Below are 18,126 nucleotides of genomic sequence, written 5' to 3'. Positions count from 1 at the left end.
GCTCTGCCGGTGCTCAAGCACAAGACAAAACCCGGTGTAGACAAAACCCGGGAGCGAGTCCTGAAAAGGTTCTTCTGGCCCGGAGTATACGCTGATGTTTGGCGCTTTTCTACGTCTTGCCCTGACTGTAAGCTAAGCACCCCAAAACCGCAGTTCTGAGGACCATTACAACCCCTGCCTGTCATTGACGAGCCCATCGCATCGCCATGGATACAGTAGGTCCCCTTCCTAAATCTGCCCGGGGACACGAATATATCCTCGTGAATGTGGATTACGCTTCCAGGTATCCAGAGGCGATACCACTATGTAGGGCTGTCAGCACATAACTGAAATTTTTAATTATTTCCAAATGTTTTATCCTTTAACTTGTGCTTTTTGAGCTTGTCATCTTAAATACCTTTTGTGCTCATACCTGTGCTTAGAAAAACAATAAATCTGCATTTACTTTTGCAAGTCTTTTGAGTACCTTGTCAAAACTACTGGACTATCAGTGAAAGTAAGACAGATTTTAGATGTGATGCTGATTAGGACTTAAATAAAAGAGGAAATAGGCTAAATTTGTTAATGAAAATGTTTATTTCACTTTTACACAATAACAAGCCATTAAATAAATTAATCAAGAAATTAACATTGCTACTGAACAATAAAATATAAATGTTTTTACTTGTAGGAAATGAAACACAAATTTCTTTACTATTGTGGATGTCATAATCTTTCAGCCATTACTTAATTACAAAACTTGTAAGTGGTAAACACTGAGTACAGTCATGCCAATATTAGTACTTTTTGCAGCATAGAATCTGAAACCCAAACATTTTCCTTAATGTACAAGGTAATCTGGAGTTGTGTTGATGAATATATAAGGGTCTGTTGGGCAGTTCTGTTTGGTATAATACAGGTTTGTATTTGGTATAAAGAGTGTCTGGACAAGAAATTGCAGTTCTTACGGACATTTCTGTACAAATACCTAGAGAGCATCCACAGCTACTAAAGGCACATTGGGTCAACTGAACAGCAGATGTGTCCATTCTGAAAAGAAAAGAGGAGTAAGGTAATCATTAATTATGCAGTAAATAATTAAAATAAAGGCCCAGTATCTTTCTACACAATGAATATTGATTTTGGTTACTGTATCATACAAGTGTACTTGAGAGGAAACCAGTAACATAACTGTGATAACATTACAGTGTAATAAACTACTGTATAAGAAACATTACAGATGATTAAATGTAGCATGCTGTTACCTAAGATGTACATATTGTTTTCATACAGATACATCTTAATTTTAAGATATAATACTACAAAATAGTCATGTAAAAATATAAATTCCATCCACATAAAACTACACTTATTTCCACACACTTTGCAAATGAACAAATCTGCAAATACTATTCATACTACATAAAAGATATAAAAAACAATAAAAAGGTTTATTTTACTGATAAGAATTTTTCATCTCCTTTTGAGATTTAACACAATGTCCAAGCTTATCTGTTCATTGAGTTGGAATATTAAAGGATATCAGATTTCTGCAGTTTGTTATGTCTTACAATCCTTCTCTTTCTTTTTGACCTTGCCAGATCAATACCATTCTTATATACCATATGTCATGGCAAAGGCTTACGAGCCTCTCTTCAGAATCTTAGTTTTACAGTATTATTCAAGGTTGTTCTTTTTTTGTCTCTTTAGTAAATATATTGCGAAGCATTGTAAAGCAACCTGCAAAACTGAGTAAATGTATTAGATACAATCTGTATCTTTATCTAAATATTCAATAGAACAGTCCAACAGGAAGCAAATACATTTCATAAGCCTCATTTATCCAAAATGCTATTTCTATTTTAAAATAAATGTTAATATTCCATACACTCTATCTTAAAATTCAATATGCTTTTTAATGTTGTCAAAATTTACCCTTTCAAAGTAGTTGCACAGAATAGTCAGAATTATAGTTCTTGACAGAGCCTTGTTAGGCTTTTAGTTGTCTGTCAACACAACAGCTTCAACTGCTTAATTAAACGAGTTTCAAGGTTAATTTGCTAAGTAAAGTGAATGTCATGGTATAATGTAACAGGGAACTTAAAAAAGCTGGGGTTCTTTAGCATGAAGAGAAGGTAACCTTCCAGGTCAAAACAATATATTAATTTTGATTGTCTTTATTTATTAGGGACACAAACTTCAGTCTTTATATTAAGCGATAGCATCTTTTCTACTCAAAAAGATATTTTAAGACAATTGATTTGCCTCAATATTCACTGAGCAGGCAAAAACCGAAATTGAACTCTTTCAGAATTTGTTTTCTAACAACAAAACACGACAGTTACATTCACAGAGGACAGTGATAATTTTAGGCAAAACCTATCCTAAAAATAGTTAAATTTGTCCCTTATATAACTACTGTATGCTGTGATATTCAATTTCAAATGGAGATGAATCCATTCATATACAGACTACCTGGAATCTGCTAATTCACAGAAAAATCCTTAAATAATTATCAATTCAATATACAGTATATGATGTCTTTCAAAAGTATTCAGACACTTGCGCAATCTTCATATTTTGTAGCTTTAAAGCCTGTTGTCAAGACCCTTTGAAACAGCAATTAATATGTTATACACATAGCCTGTTTCACAAATTCAAAGAAAAATGTAAATACTGTACATAGTAAGAACAAAAAACAGAAAAATAAGATCTCCAACCCTTTCCTGTGGCAAACCTAAATTAATTTAGATGCACAAAATCACCTTAAAGGGCCACATGATTAGTTGTGTGGCTTCTGTTTTTGCGCAGTAACACATAACAGTTGATTTCATAATAAATACCCCTGGTCTCTGTAAGGTTCCTAAGTCAGGTAGTGAATTTCAGGCAAGGATTCAACCATAAAAAACAAGGAGTTTTCAACACCATGCATATAAAGTCGTATAAATCATACTCTTAGAAGAATTCAGTTTATTTATTCAGGTTTTAAATAAATATTAAGCTTACAAATGTGTGCATAATTTTGTAGTTTCACAAAATGGGACACCATAGGAAGAATCTGAATATGTATGCAAGGCGCAGTACATGCAAGAGATGTCAACCTTCAGTATTTTAATGTCATCTGCTGGATATCATGAAGCAAAGGGATTTATTGGATTCTGGTTAATTTAGTTCAGTACTTTCATTTCTGAAATCACAATCACACAGTTGGTACAAATTCACCTGTGCATTTGTGATTTTTGCACTTCCTGAGTGAACATGATAAACACTCTTGTGCTCCAGACTAAGAATTACAATGACAATTCAGATACGTTTTTTTTCTGTCACTGGATGCTTGTTTAAATGAGGAAAGATTATAATGAATAAAAAACCTCAGGGAGACTAAAATAGGTAAGATCCATTTTAGTAAGAGTGGCTCAACATTTTCATTACATGACCTTCAATAAATGCCTGAAGATATTTTTATGTCTGAGTGTGTTCACTTCAGAGTACAAAATGCATTTAAATGCATCTTAAACACAAAATCGCTTAAACACAAAAACATGTCAAATACAACAACCTAAAATTTGCTAATATTGGACATGTAGAGATGCAAGTCACTATAAATTTCATAAAATGAACTACAAAAAAGTAAAAAAAAATGCAAACTACAACTTTGTAACCAATTAATTTTAAGTTTACTTACTGGCTAGGTCCCTGCACAACAATAACCTCCAGTACTGGCCAAAATCTATAGGATTGAGCTCTGTTATTCCCCTGGTATACAGTTACACACAAACAATGACCTATTTTCTAAATGTATTGAATGCCTATTCTTCCCGTAGAGTGGTAGTTAACATGTTGGCAAATTAATTGGACATTATAAATGTAACACAGAAATGGAGGGTAGCACCCTTTCACATACAGCTAGACATACTGTACATGCATGTAATTAACACTGCTTTCACAAAGTGGTCATTGTTTTACATCCCTGCTTCCTCCTTATGATCCCCCTGACACCATCTCCTTGTCTCATTCTAGCTAGTGCTGGGGTGGAAGGAAACCCTTATAGCTCCATCATTACAGGCACCATGAGCCCTGAGGTTTTGATAGTCAAGCAATAGGATGTATCGTTCCATATTCGGTTCTCTTGTCCTGATGAAGTTCATGGTTTTAGTTGATTTTTGTAAAAGCACTGTCTTTCCATTTCTCCAAATATATTACTTCTATACCAATTATTTTATTCTTTAGAAGGATATGAAATACAGTGGCTATCAAAAGTATTCATTCCACCTTGGACTTTTTCACATTTTACTGTTACAATATAGAGTCACAATGTATTTATTAAGGATTGTTTCACCCTTAATCAACACAAATCACTCTATAATATCAAATTGTAAACATTGTAAACAAAATTCTACAGATCCTTCTAAATTAATGCTAAACGTAAAACAAAAAATAATTGATAGTATAAGTATTCAACCCCTTCTATTTTGACACACCTAAATAGGCTCTGGTTTAACCAAATGTCTGTAGAAGCTACATAATGTGTTGAATGCAGTCTACCTGAGTGCAATTAGGGTGTTTCACATGGGTTCTCGACAAATATACCTATATTTGGGGAGGTCCCACACTTGATTAGTACAGTTTCCAACAAAACATATATAATGTAGACTAAGGAACCTATAAAGTAAATCTGGGTTAGGGTTACTGAAAAGCACCAATTAGGGGCAGGGTATAAGAACCTTACATTACATATCCCCCAAAGCACAGTAAAGTCCAATATAAAGAAATATGACAATTTGATAAAATATTGTAAAAATTTATAAAGAAATAGAAAATATGGCACAACTGTAAAACACTGAAAAACAGGATGTCCTCAAAAATCAACTTTTTGGGGTGAGAAGAGCACTAGTTAGAGAGGCCACCAAGATATAAATAGCTGATAGTGGTAGCTGAAAATTAAAAAAAGGGTACAGAGCAGTATTCCACCTTCTTTAAAAAAAAAATCTGCATTGAACTCTTTAACTCTGTCACTTGCTATGGCTATTTTTGGAAAGTTTTAACATGCTCACATTATGACACCAAGGCAAAAGTTAGCTCTAAGTTCAAAATTTGTTCAATTTTCATCAGTTACATCTTTTTGTTAAGATTTGTGAAGATTTTTTCACAGCTTGTTCTTTATGATTTTTAATGCCTATTTATTTTTCAGATGTCAATAACTGTTAAAAAAAACAACAGTCTTCAAACTGCTGGAAATTTAAAGAATATGATTTTTGAAAAAAATTACAACTGTTATTTAAACAATATTCATTACCTTATTGCATTTCAGAAACCTTACCTTCCTGTATATACGCGATTACAAATCAGAATGCATACCAGATAATGCGGTACATTGCGTTGCACACACCTTGAGGCACCACAGTGCACTGCGCATTTTAAAAAATATTCTGTTGTGGGACTGCACTACTTTGTAAAACCACCAGGTGGAGCAGTGAATTATTAATGTGGAAGCATTTGGGCTGTCACCAGAAAACTCCTGGTTTCGAATCCCGGTCCATGCTGACGGACAGTATTTTTTCCAATGGTAGAATTTAAGTTGTATACTGTTTAGACTTTTATTAATTTTAAACTGTGCATTACAGTATGTTACATATTAAATTGATTTAAAAAGAAAGTAGTTTTTTTTTACAAAAACAAAATTACTCAGTTAGATATATAAAAATAATAAGTTTATTATCTAGCTTGTTGTGAAAGTGTTGTGCCTCTTTCAGGTTTACATCTGTATTGAGATAATCTATATTTTGTCTTAATGCAAATTTCAGCAACAAGTGATCAGGAAACAATTTAAATTTAAATTTTGATTATAAAAAATATTTTTCACACATATCTTCTGTAGTGGCTTTAAAGCCATACGGTATCATACATAATATATACCTAATGTACGTACAGTAGATGGTAGTGGTAGCTAAATATAAAAAAAGGACATAACAATATTCCCCGTCTTCATAAACATTTTATGAATCAAAGACTTTAACTCTGTAACTTACAGTGGTTATTTTGGAAACGTTTTTATATGCTTGTTCTAACTAAAATTTAAATACTTCATAAAAGCCATGTTGTTTTATCCTTTATATACAGTATATAATTATAGATTTTTAATATCTTTAATGTAATAATAATATAATATAATGTTGCTTTATTAGCCCTATACAATTTCTTGCATTAGGAATTCATCTTTTTTTCACAACTGCCCCTGGAGCAGTTGGGGCTAAGGGCCTTGCTCAGGGGCCCAATGGAATAGGATTCCTCTGCCAGCTGCAGGATTTAAAGCGCCAACCTTCCAGTCACAGGCACAGATCCTTAGCCACAGAGCCACAGAGCCACCGCTCCGCCCCTTTATAATGCCACTTTGAGGTGTAAAAGAAAATGAAACTGATTGTCAATAAAATAACTGCTAAGCCAGCTAGTGAGAAACAAATCAAAAGCTATTTTCAAACACTGTGACTGTCTAAGTGGAGTTTATATTGTTTCTGTTCTTATTGCTCCTTATTATGAGTGCATTTGTGCTGTGCCACATATCAGGGTATTCCACTGTCTTTTTAAGACCAGTTTGTGGTCTGCTGTCAGTTTAAGACCATTGTCACATTGTACCTAGACATCTTATAAATTTTAATTGAAAAATAATATTCTCAGTTTAATAATTGATACTTCCCCAGTACAAATGGTGATGCAAAACAGTATGAAACACTTCCTTGAGCTGGGCAGCCATTAATTGATTGCCGTGCATCTTGTTTGATTTTTGGTTGTTGTCACACACATTAAAGAATTCCGTGAAATATTATCCACTGATATGCATATTGGACATCCACTATAGTATTCGCATAATTCTTGTGCTTTGAATTCATTACTTATACCACTATTTAGTAAGTAATCATTACAATTATATCAAATATTTGTGTGATTTGAGACTATACGTCAACCTACATATTGCAATATTAACAATTTAAATATCTTGTTCTAAACATAGTGTAACTAACATCATGTGACAAATCACAAATCAAAACTTTTATTTTAATCTGCCCTCTTTTTAACTATTTATTTGTTTTTAAATATGATATGTTTTTCAAGGAACTATGTCGATATATTATTAAATATATTTAAATAGATAATCAAAATCTAAAATAAATTGTTGTTTTCTAATTTCTTTTTATACTGTACACGATTACAAATAATTATGTCTACTGTTTGCAATAGACATTTTGCAAACTGTCTGCAATTAAAAGGGATATTAGTAGTATACAGTATTGTGACATCTTATTTGGAGTTGTAGTAGCAATGTGGTAAAAACATCCCGTCTCAACAGTGTAATCATTATATTTAATAAAATTGTTTGTTACTAGTACAGTATATGCAGAATGAGTAGTGCAGGAAAGCACTAATGGTTTAATGAACACTTAATGCTGTAGCAATTTGTTCAGCACACACAGTTGCAGTACTTAAAGGATTCAGGTGCCATTTGGCAGTTTTAAAGAGTAATGCAGTTCTACATCAGATTTTTTGAAAAATAAAGAAACATGACACACTGTTGAGTCACAGGCATGTTCTAAATGGCTATATGTGTAATTGGTGGCGCTGTGTGCCATTTTTCCTAAGCACATTTTGCTATTTACTGAAGCAGTAATGGCTTTACAAAATCTTAATGAGACAAAATAATACAATAATAAAGATATATGAAAAATCATACTACTTCAATTAAAAAATTATTAAATTACATTTATTTTTGTTTGGCTTTCCTTTGAAAGATATGTTACAAAAATACGGTATATCACTGAATATTAATTGGCAATCAACAATCACAGCATGATGCAGTTTAATGTCTTCAGCCTAGTGTACACTGAAAGTGTCCTTTTTATGAATAATTGCATTTTTTATGAATAATTGTTTTTATAAAACCAGTCTGCTGAAAAAAATTACAGAAAAAAACATTTAAAAAAAGAAAAAAACAAACTGGGCATTTTAATCATTACTTGCCATATAGAAAGGTAAATTTTTAAATAGTTGCTAATTTCTATTTCAACTTAACAAATAAAAATCTAGTGGTATGTTATCTCTCTATGTCCCTCTGTATAATGTACCCTCAGGCATGCACAGGTTAAAGATATGGATTTTTTCCTTACCTTGCACTGACAGAGTGTGCACTCTGTGCCATGTTTAATCCATGAAGACCCAGTGAAGCGGACAATATTGTGCTCATCGGTGCAAGTCTTGGTGATGTCATTTCGTATGGTGTCTGCCTGGCAGGGGTCAGTGACACACCGTGGGCAGCACTCTCCTTCAGGAATCACAGTAAATTCGCATTCGATAACAGGGCAGGAAAGTGGCCAGCAGTCCACTTCTCCTTGCTGTGACAGAAACAGCATATTTCATTATAAAAAAGAGAAAATAAGGTGAATGTCAAATATCTGTTTTTTGTTCTGAACAGATGATGCAATGCATTTCTAGGTTAATTGACAAAATTGCACTCGGTGCTTCTGTTTCATCTTACTAATCTTTCCAAAAATAAACACCTTAAATCTTTATTTCTTCAGTTATTCTCTTTTCAGTTCCAGTGTCTAGTTTTGGATTTCTTTTTTTCTCCAAACATTCGGCTGCAAAATTGTCCATCAATAAAGCTATAGATGGTAATATCATCTTTAAAAAACTTGATAATCTTCTGAATTAGTAAAGCATAACCTTAAATTTGTTAATATTTTTTATTCTTGTATTGTCTCATGGAGAAGACACACAGCTGCCAAACACAAATCGTAAAAATTAAATATAATTTAAAAGTATGATTGTGCTTGCTAAGAAATTTGTGAATTATGGAATATATTTGAGCAAAATTCTATTTTCATTTAGACTGAAGTAAGATGTACTCGGGTTGTATTATGGTATGACTGGTATCTGTATGATACTGACTGTGGAACAACAGTAAAGACAACATTTCGATCTTCCACAGGACAAAAAAATGAAACTGTCTACTACAGTAATTGTTTCTGAAGAGATTTGTTTTCAGACAAAACTAGGAAACATCTTGAAGCAGCCATCTTTTAGCATTGGGCCTAATGCTGATTGAGAATTGATAGCGAGGTCCTATATCTAGTTATACTAACTGTAACTGTAAAGTGTTGTTTTATATAATAACAATTATATCTTACATAATAAGAAATAATAACAAAACTTCAGCCCTTGTGCCAAGGTTTTGGGCACTACTGGATTAATAAGGAAATGATAATATACAGTGGCTGTAGGATACAGTTACCAACACTGTCTCAACATTGTTAGACTCACAGGGTTCCAGTCAATCATCTTTACATATTAATTGTAGTGATACATTTAAATGTGTAATTTATTATAAATTTGTGTAGTTGTGTTTACTTTTTATAGAATTTCTAGGCTTGGTATGTTTGGCACCACTGAATTAAAAAGCGAGATTCTGATTTACTGTATCCATACTGTATACCTTGAATAAGATGGTTTATTAGAATTGTTTTTACCAGACATGGATATTATGTGAGATCTGTCCTTTCATTTGAGAAACTCTCAGACATTTCCCTGCCTCTAAAGCTGCACACTTAGAAGCCAGTGAATAAATGTGCTAAGACAAAAAGAGTCTGTAGCACTGATCCAACTCTAGAGTGTTATGCCACTGTAAAAGGTTCATAACAAATGAGCCCTGTGACAGATACACACTAATGAAAACACCTAGTATGATTATAATTAATACTAAGAGGAATTCTAGAATACAGAATAAGAAAAAAACATTCCCCTGGCTGTGAAAGCCTACTGTATATCTGACAAAAAAAAATAGATAACCATGACTGAATGCAATTATTAGTATTTTATCTTATTTGTTTTGCAAATTCTAAAAAATAACATTATGGTAGCTATCATCACTATATTGTATACCCTATTCTAACTTACTTAAGTTTTTGATTGCATGTTGATGTTAATTTTTAATAATTTATTTTTTATTTTTAATTTTTTGCATATAGTAAAATGTTAGTGTGATTACACAGTAGCTTGGAACAGTCCAATTTCATACCTCAAGGTATCTTTTTGATTTATTCCACACTTTTTTAATACATCTATAGAAAATAATAACCATAACTTTAGGATAAGTAAAGCTCCCGGCAAATGTACAGATACTTTAATTCATTGTACACTATACTGAGTCCTTTTCAAACATAACCCTTACTACAGTAGGTCACGATTTCTCTCCAACAAGAAATATAACAAGTGCTTCTAAGTGAATTACAAAGATGTGAATATAATACATTTAAATTTTATTAACCTTCTCACAGTGTCATGTATAAACATTTCAGGATATTTTTGTTGAATTCTAGCACTAAAGCATGCTCAAGGACGATTCTGTTTAATTGTTGGCATTTGTTTTTTTGAGCTTATTTCTGTGAGTAGATTGTTCAGGTTTTAACTGTTTCTTGCCTCTAACTGCACCATCTCATTCCTTCATAATAGTCTAGTTGTATAATTTAGGGTCCAAAATACTGAATGTTTTTACCCATTGTTTAATTTGAATATTACCATATACAACGGTGATGTACATATCACCATTAAACAATGGCTATATACTGTATATACTGTAAGTTCCAGAGTTTATGTGATAAGGTAATGTAGGTATCAGAGTGATTAACCATGGCATGTGCATCATCAATGTACAGTAATGTGCCAGACGTTTAAGCACACACTGTAGATAACCTGCTAACAAGGTATCTTAAAAACAACAACTTTGAATTAGTTATTTCAAACAGTTTAATAATATGCTATCAGATCTGCTTAAGTTGTGAATTATTTTCACCCTAATGGACCTGTTGCTAGGCTTTCACTATCTGCCTGTATAACTGACAAACTAACTGTATGATCTCCCACTAGTCTCTGTTGTACATGTAGTGTAACAGAGCTTAGTGCAATGAACATGTTAAAGTCACATCACCCCCTTGAAACCTAGGCAGTATATAATTTTGCTGCAACTGTTAATGGTGCTGTGTGGCTCTGAGCCCATGAGTGACTATGATCGAATTCCATGTCTAGCCCCTGGTTAACCATGTTAAAAAAGACATTTTGTTTTAAAACAAGGAATGAGAATGTGTAAGACAATCAAGACACATTTTTTGTTCGAATTAGTAGTGTCATCTAGCATTAGCTAGACTTTAGGGGCACACTGTACTATACTCTGATATAACTTTCTCCTCATTTTTGAGGAAATATATTATTGAATGCTTGGATCAGCAACATATCATTCCCATTTAGTTCATGATTGTTTTGTGATAATTAATGACATTAAGCCTCTTTGTAAATTTTCAGAAAACTCTGATATTTAGTTGCAGATATTTAGTCTATTATTATATTTGATTATTAATTGACTTTGGTCTGCACTAAAGTGTTCCCTTTTACCTTCTCCAAAGTACTAGATGTGGCTAAATGTGAGAATGTTCCACAACCTTTTACCTGATCTCCTTTACATTTTTCTTTACATCTGGAGTAGAGGAGGTCAAAGTGCATGTTACTCACTCTTCAGCTAGTTTAATGCCAAACATTTTCCCTGGACCCGAGGAGCCTACCCTGTGACATGTTGTGCATTCTAAATTTGTTTTCTCCATATTTTGTCATGGGTGTTTGGTTTGATTAAATTCAGATTTCCAGTAGTTCAAACAGTAGGTAGCACCTGAATCCGGTTATCCAGATATCCAGATTCATATCCTGATATGAATATGATTCACCTGATGAATTGTCTGTCAGATCTTGCTCTTTATTTTTACAGCTATGCTTTTAGCCAGAGTTTTGTAATTAGACGTAACACAAATTACACTTGGCTGCTGCATGGAACCTCATTTCTAGCTTGTTTCAACACAGATTAAGATCAGAAGTTGTTTGGGTAGTTTTACTTGAAAAAACAGTATGTTTGACTGCATTTTGGTCATTTGTTTAATAAACAGGTTTGTAAATTCACAATTAAAAAGTCTAATCTACACTAGAAGTATTTTTAAAGCTTCTTTTAAAGAAATTCAAGATGTGTTTTTCAAAGAATATGACAGCTGTCTGCTGCTCCTCATTTAAGCTACACCCATTGTAGTCAATGTTGCTCTACAGCAAATTGTTGCAAATCACAAGGCTCCACATTCTGTTCTGTTTCTTATGCTTTAAGTCTATTTTTAAGTTCATTTTTAAACGGTAAACACATGTTACATTTTTCATGTTATGAGCAGTTGCCAGTGCTTACTGGTCCTGGTGGGTGGATGGTCTCAAATTGAGAATTGCTGGGGCTGAGCTTCAGTGAGCACAGCACAAAAGAAGCATACCCATTAGCATAACACATTTCCTGTTTACGTTTAGCCACAACACAAATTAACAGCGCTTCACAACATATTATCTATACTGTAGCAATTCCTACTTAATTTAAAAGGATATAAGAAACTTAATCTTGCCCAGCAAGTAATTTTTGTGTAAAGATATTATTTCACATCTTTCAGAAATGCTAGTTCTTACCCTTTCTCCAAGGAGCCAAGTAAAATACCATTAGCCTTTAAATCTTTCTTTCACATACAGCACCAGCATACCTCTGAGAGCCTGACATGGACATTTGTATTTATTCTATTGAGAACATGTGCAATAAGTCTTTCTTCTTTTTCTTTATAACAAAGGCAATGCAATACACATCCAAGTCCTTGAGCCTTTTTTATTTTATTAAAAAAATTGATCCTGAGTGAATTTAATTAAATCACAGAAAAACTGCTGCCGAACAAACAGACTTCTGGGGATAATCCCCTTTTTAGCCTTTTAAATTCTTTGATTCTGTTTGGGGGTATGATAGGGTAGAACTACTGTAGTTCAATGCTATTTCTAAGCTACAGTATATCTTGTTATCTTGTTTGAGAAAAACAGGTTAAATGTCAGAGGATAAGTAGAAATGCTGTTTGATACCGATTATTTAAATGTAACAGACAAGAAAAGCTTTGTAGATGGGCAATAAATTATTGCTTTGTATGATATAAAACAGCCATCAGAAATTGTGCCAGGAATATTTGAAAGGTAACTTGGATTTAGTTTATGCTATGTTCTGTGCGTTGCAAATCCTCATAACTTGCTGATTAAGCAGCAGGAAAGCTGAAATCTTAAAAATAGTGTTATTAATATAAAGAGAAAACTGTATCATTTGCTCACGTTTTCAAATGGAACTCCAGCAATTTTTTTCTGATCTGGGTACACTACAATACTGCTCTGTTGAAACAAAGGTACTTTCATCCCTTTGAAACACACCCATCTACAGTCAGCTCCATTGTGCCACTGACTTGCAAGTCCTTTGTCTTACCAAGCATTGGCACTGCTGACAGTTTTGCACCCAAGTATCTCCACTGCCATAGGCCAAGACTCCATTCTGATGGAGACACTGGCTGCTCAGACGAGGATCACATTCAGGGCAACAGAAGAGGTCAACGGTTGGATTCTCGCAGTCGCACACCATCCGCCGGCACATGACTAAACCACTCTAGAAAGAAACAAAAGCCAAGTGGTTTAACCTACCAGACAGCAACTGAAGAACAACCCATAAAACCATAAATATGCACATAAATAAAGCTTTCAGTAGCCAAATGCCAAATTCTCTAAATATTTAATTCTCAAATATACGTTTCCTGACTACAAATTGTAAACAAATCTGGATCTTCTCTCTTGCCTCAATAAACCACTGAAACGATATTTATATCACAGCAGGCACCGGCCCATAAATCACTCTGGCATGTCCATTTATTTTGTTGTAATGCATTCTCACTTATGAGTGTTGTAGAAGTACTGCTCTTGTTTTATGTCTCAAATTCTCAAACAGATTGACTTTTTGGAACCAGATTCATGGTTGCACCAATAGACTTTACTGAGCTGTAATAGCACTGTCAACCTTCAGTGTTCACTCTGATGTTTGGAGACCATCAAAATTGTATAAATAATTTATATTTGCTCTTTCTGAATAATTTTAATGTTAGAAGTATTCCCCCTGGTACATTTTAACAATAAACACAGCATATTATAAGTCGAAAAATATATTTTTATATCTTCTTTTTATATTTATTATTATTTTAAAAGTAATGAAGATATTAGTCTTGTATGTTTCTTTGTCTGTGTTACTGTATGTTTTATTTAAAGACTTTTGCACTGAAGTGCTTGCCATTGTCCTATTTTTTTCTGGTACCTTTAGTCTTTTGATACCTTTACTGAAGAAGGGAGGTGTGTCAGTTTATAAACAGTCATAAGGGAAAGTTGTAGTATAATTTCTAGGGAATTCTAGAAAAGTACCAAAAATACAGTGCCTAAAGTCCTCTTACTGAGTATTTGTTCTAGTATTACATGCTAGTCCATCAATACAATTTGCATAACAATATTAATGTTCTTTAATGAAGGCTGATGCTTATTGCCAAACTGACTTACAGTTGTAGCTATTTATAGAGGTTTGCATTTTATTGAAGCAATCTGAGTAAAGTACCTTGCTCAAGGGTACAGTAGTAATGCTCCATACAGATTTTGAGTGCATAGCCAAACAGATATGAATTCACAGTCAGGCACCTACTTCTCCAGTTGCCCCTTTAAGTACTTCTTGTGATTTCCTTTCCCTAAGTGCTATCTGTATATACAGTAAATACTGTAAAGATAGTTTATACTGCATATGAAGCACCACAGAAAAAAAAAAAACATTACCAATGTAAAAATCTCCATAAGTCCCAAGCTATTATATCTGCTCAAGCAGCACTGAAATGCAAAGATTTACTTTTTAAAATAAGTGTAAAATTTTGTGAAAGAAGTTCTACATCAGATGTAATGCTCAAGCCATTTGGAAAGCTTATAACCGTCATATTGATGCCAGTCTCTGTTCTATATGGAACATTACTTATCTTTCATAATTTTGTCTTTTTTATTAAAAAGAAGAAGCACACAGCCACAATTTTTCTGTTGTTACTCACCTGGCAAGAACAAACAGAACACCGGTCATTTTCTAAGACCCAGATCTGACCATTATGTTTGACTTTGTTTTCATGGATGCAGTCCCCTGTACAGTTTTTCCCATGAGGACACCTGCAGTCATAGCCTCCTTCTAAGTTAAAGCAAACTGTGTCATTGGCACACGTGTTTCTCCCTGTTCCACATTCATCAATGTCTGTAGAAAAAAAGTGTTCAAAATGAAAAATACATATTTTTAACTACAAACAAAATGCCAGTTTCCTAAAACAGTACAGTCCAGAGCAAACTGCCCTACATTTTAAAATTATGAGGTTAGAAAATAATGTCTTCCTTTCTCCCGTGTCCCCAGTAGATTACAAAGAACTTGTAGTTCAAACATTATATTTTAAATCTCTTTTTTTGGGATGGATTTTAATTTGTATAATGTGGCAAATGAAATATAGCATGTCTAAAAATTCAAGCTACCACTAGCCACATCTGTTCCTCAAAGCACTTGGAGTGTGTCACATATATACATGATATAAAAAATAAATGCATCCATTTGATATTATTGCTCTTTCAAAATGCAACAGGAAAATGTTCACCCATCTGCTAGACATGTGCATTGCTTTTGAAGCATTTAACATCTATCAACTACTTTCTTCAAACCAGGAATATGCCTTTTTACTGTTGCTTGATCTCACACCCATGACAAGGGTGAAGCAAAGTAAATCAACTAATTTAATAGTGGAGATAGCAGTGGGATTGAAATTGACATTCTGTGCAGCGGGAGATTGAAGGCTTGCCTGATTCTGAAACTTGACAGCCTTTTTCAGTGTCTTGCTGTCTAATCCCCCTTCAAATTTTTTTGAACATCTATAAACGTGTGTAACAATGAGTAAAATATATATGAATGCATTACATTTGCATAAGTAAGCTCTTGGTCAAATACCAGTGGGAATACTGGTGTCTGTCAACATTGCATAGTCAAGCTGCAAATAAATGGTGGATTATGAATTTCACCATAAAGCATTTGCTCTTGATGTATGAATAATTGAAACACCCAGACACAATTGTGTATTTTATGGAAGTGTTTGCATGATAGCTATCACACTTACAATCCGACTGAAGACTTTATGAGAATATAACTTTATACTATTACCCTGTTTACAATCTTTATTACTGACTTTTATACATTTATAAATAATATCATCATTCGTGAGTTTAGCAGGAACCTATTAAGAAAAATAATTAAAAACAGGATAACTACACTTATTTATCATTTAAGGAACATGACAGAAATACACAATACAAAATAACATGTCCAAAACCTTTGCACCCGTCTACTCCTCTGTGCCTCCTGCAGTGGTTTTCCTCAGCACTTCTAGGTTGAATGCAGCTAACAATATTGATTACTCTGAGATCCAGCTGGAGCAATGGTTGTTTATAAAAAAAAAGGCAGCAAACCAACCTTCACATGACTCCCCATTGGCCAAAAACATCCCATTATCATGGTATCCATCCCTGCACTCACAGTGGTACCACCCAGGAAGGTTGATGCAATTAGCTCGGCTGTCACACTCCACAAAGCCATCTGCACATTCATCAATGTCTTTTATCAGCCAAAAGAAGTAAAAAAAGGAGAACAAAATTAAAAGCTGCCCAGTGGATCTTTTGGTAAAACAAATCAGCAGCATCACAAAAAAGGTACCTTAAAAAACTGCAAAGGAAATAACAATTGTTAAACAGATACTGAACATTTGGAAAAGAGAAACTGTCCCAGATATTTACATGTTAGTGAAGGAACTAATCTTCCCCCCTCTATTTGGAAAGTAAATGTTGGAGCATTTTCTGCAATGACAAAATTTCTTCTATAGTAACTAAGCATCAATAAAGTGCATAAAGATTACATCCCACAGAGGAGTTATAAATACATTGAACATCACAATTACAAAAAATTGTTAAATGATTAAACTAATTACATCATCTTTCTGTGTTAATGTTTTATCTATAAGTAACAATTACAGCTTCATAAGCAAAGAAGGCATAAAGGTGTCTAAACAAACAACACCGAGAAAATGAACAAATAGGTCTAAACATTTAGCTGGTAGACACATTACTGTCTCAATTTATTAATGTGAGAAATCACATGTAATTATTTTATGTTGTTTTATATCTGGGACCCCTCAGATATCTACTGTGATGTATAAAAGTTGGAAATAAAAATATGTTTAGGGCTACAAATTAAAGTAACGCTCTAAAATGATAAAACTGCCTGCACCTATTTTCCATTACGGCTTCTAAATTATTATTAAATCCGTTAGTATTACAGATCTGTATATTATATAAATGCAAATAAGCATTTCATTCCAATTGTGCATATGACAATAAACTCTACTCTAACCTAAAATAATATCCTCAGGGAACTATTTGTTGGATAACAATATCTAAATTACATACTTTTAATCACTGTTACCAAAGCATTATTAATCCCAAAGTTGTTTGATTATGTATAGAATATAATCTTGAGAAAAACCTCCAGAGAAGCTATAATAATTTAAACAGGAGAACAAAATATGCCTACGTTTATAAAATTCTTTATACCTTTTACTTTAAGAAAGTTCATTTTTGGACACCATAAAACCAAATGGATGTACTGTAAACACCAAGAGCAAAATTGTTACCATTCAAGCAGTGACAACACAGGACTCACTAAATGCATTTTCTTGATGCAAAGGTTCCTTACAAGAAATACAAAAAGTATCATTAAGTTTGTGCAATGCTGTGATATTGTAGGCATCGTCCTTTAAAATTAAAATGGAATGGAATTATTCAAGATTTTGAAATTACACTGTAGCTCTTTGTTACGAACAACAATTTTTATTTATAACAACTAAAAAATGAATGATAATAATGTCACTGGAACATTCAAACTTTGTTTTACTCTATTAGTCATGTCAATTTACCATTGGCCTTTTTTATAGAACTTGACAGAGGTGTGTGAGCTACATACACATCCTTCGTGCAGTGGCTTCGAAACGGTGGAAAAAAAGAAAAATGTAAAGTTGACGGCAATTCTATTTTTAGCTTCTGCCTTGAATTCACGCCTCACCAATGAACTGTTTCTGCTATCAGAATATTTCAGACCAGTATCTATGACATTTTATAATATTAATCCAC

General features: G+C 33.3%; 1 protein-coding gene across 1 annotated transcript in view; it reads right to left on the bottom strand.

Annotated features, from left to right (window-relative positions):
- Positions 1-557: 557 nt before the first annotated feature.
- Positions 558-18,126, bottom strand: part of LOC148829498 (protein kinase C-binding protein NELL2-like) — a 145,988-nt gene continuing 128,419 nt past the window's right edge. The window contains exons 16-20 of the mRNA XM_088922767.1: positions 16,418-16,558; positions 14,970-15,163; positions 13,331-13,507; positions 8,139-8,363; positions 558-1,029 (exon numbers count right to left, since the gene is read on the bottom strand). Of these exons, the coding sequence (XP_088778893.1) occupies positions 988-1,029; positions 8,139-8,363; positions 13,331-13,507; positions 14,970-15,163; positions 16,418-16,558 (779 nt within the window). The 3' untranslated portion in view covers positions 558-987. The remainder of the gene's footprint in view (positions 1,030-8,138; positions 8,364-13,330; positions 13,508-14,969; positions 15,164-16,417; positions 16,559-18,126) is intronic.

This window comes from Atractosteus spatula, chromosome 8 (assembly GCF_055471065.1).
Source record: "Atractosteus spatula isolate fAtrSpa1 chromosome 8, fAtrSpa1.hap1, whole genome shotgun sequence".
Classification (NCBI taxonomy): domain Eukaryota; kingdom Metazoa; phylum Chordata; class Actinopteri; order Semionotiformes; family Lepisosteidae; genus Atractosteus; species Atractosteus spatula.
The sequence above is the reverse complement of the archived record's forward strand: the minus strand, read 5'-3'. Positions and strand labels throughout refer to the sequence as shown.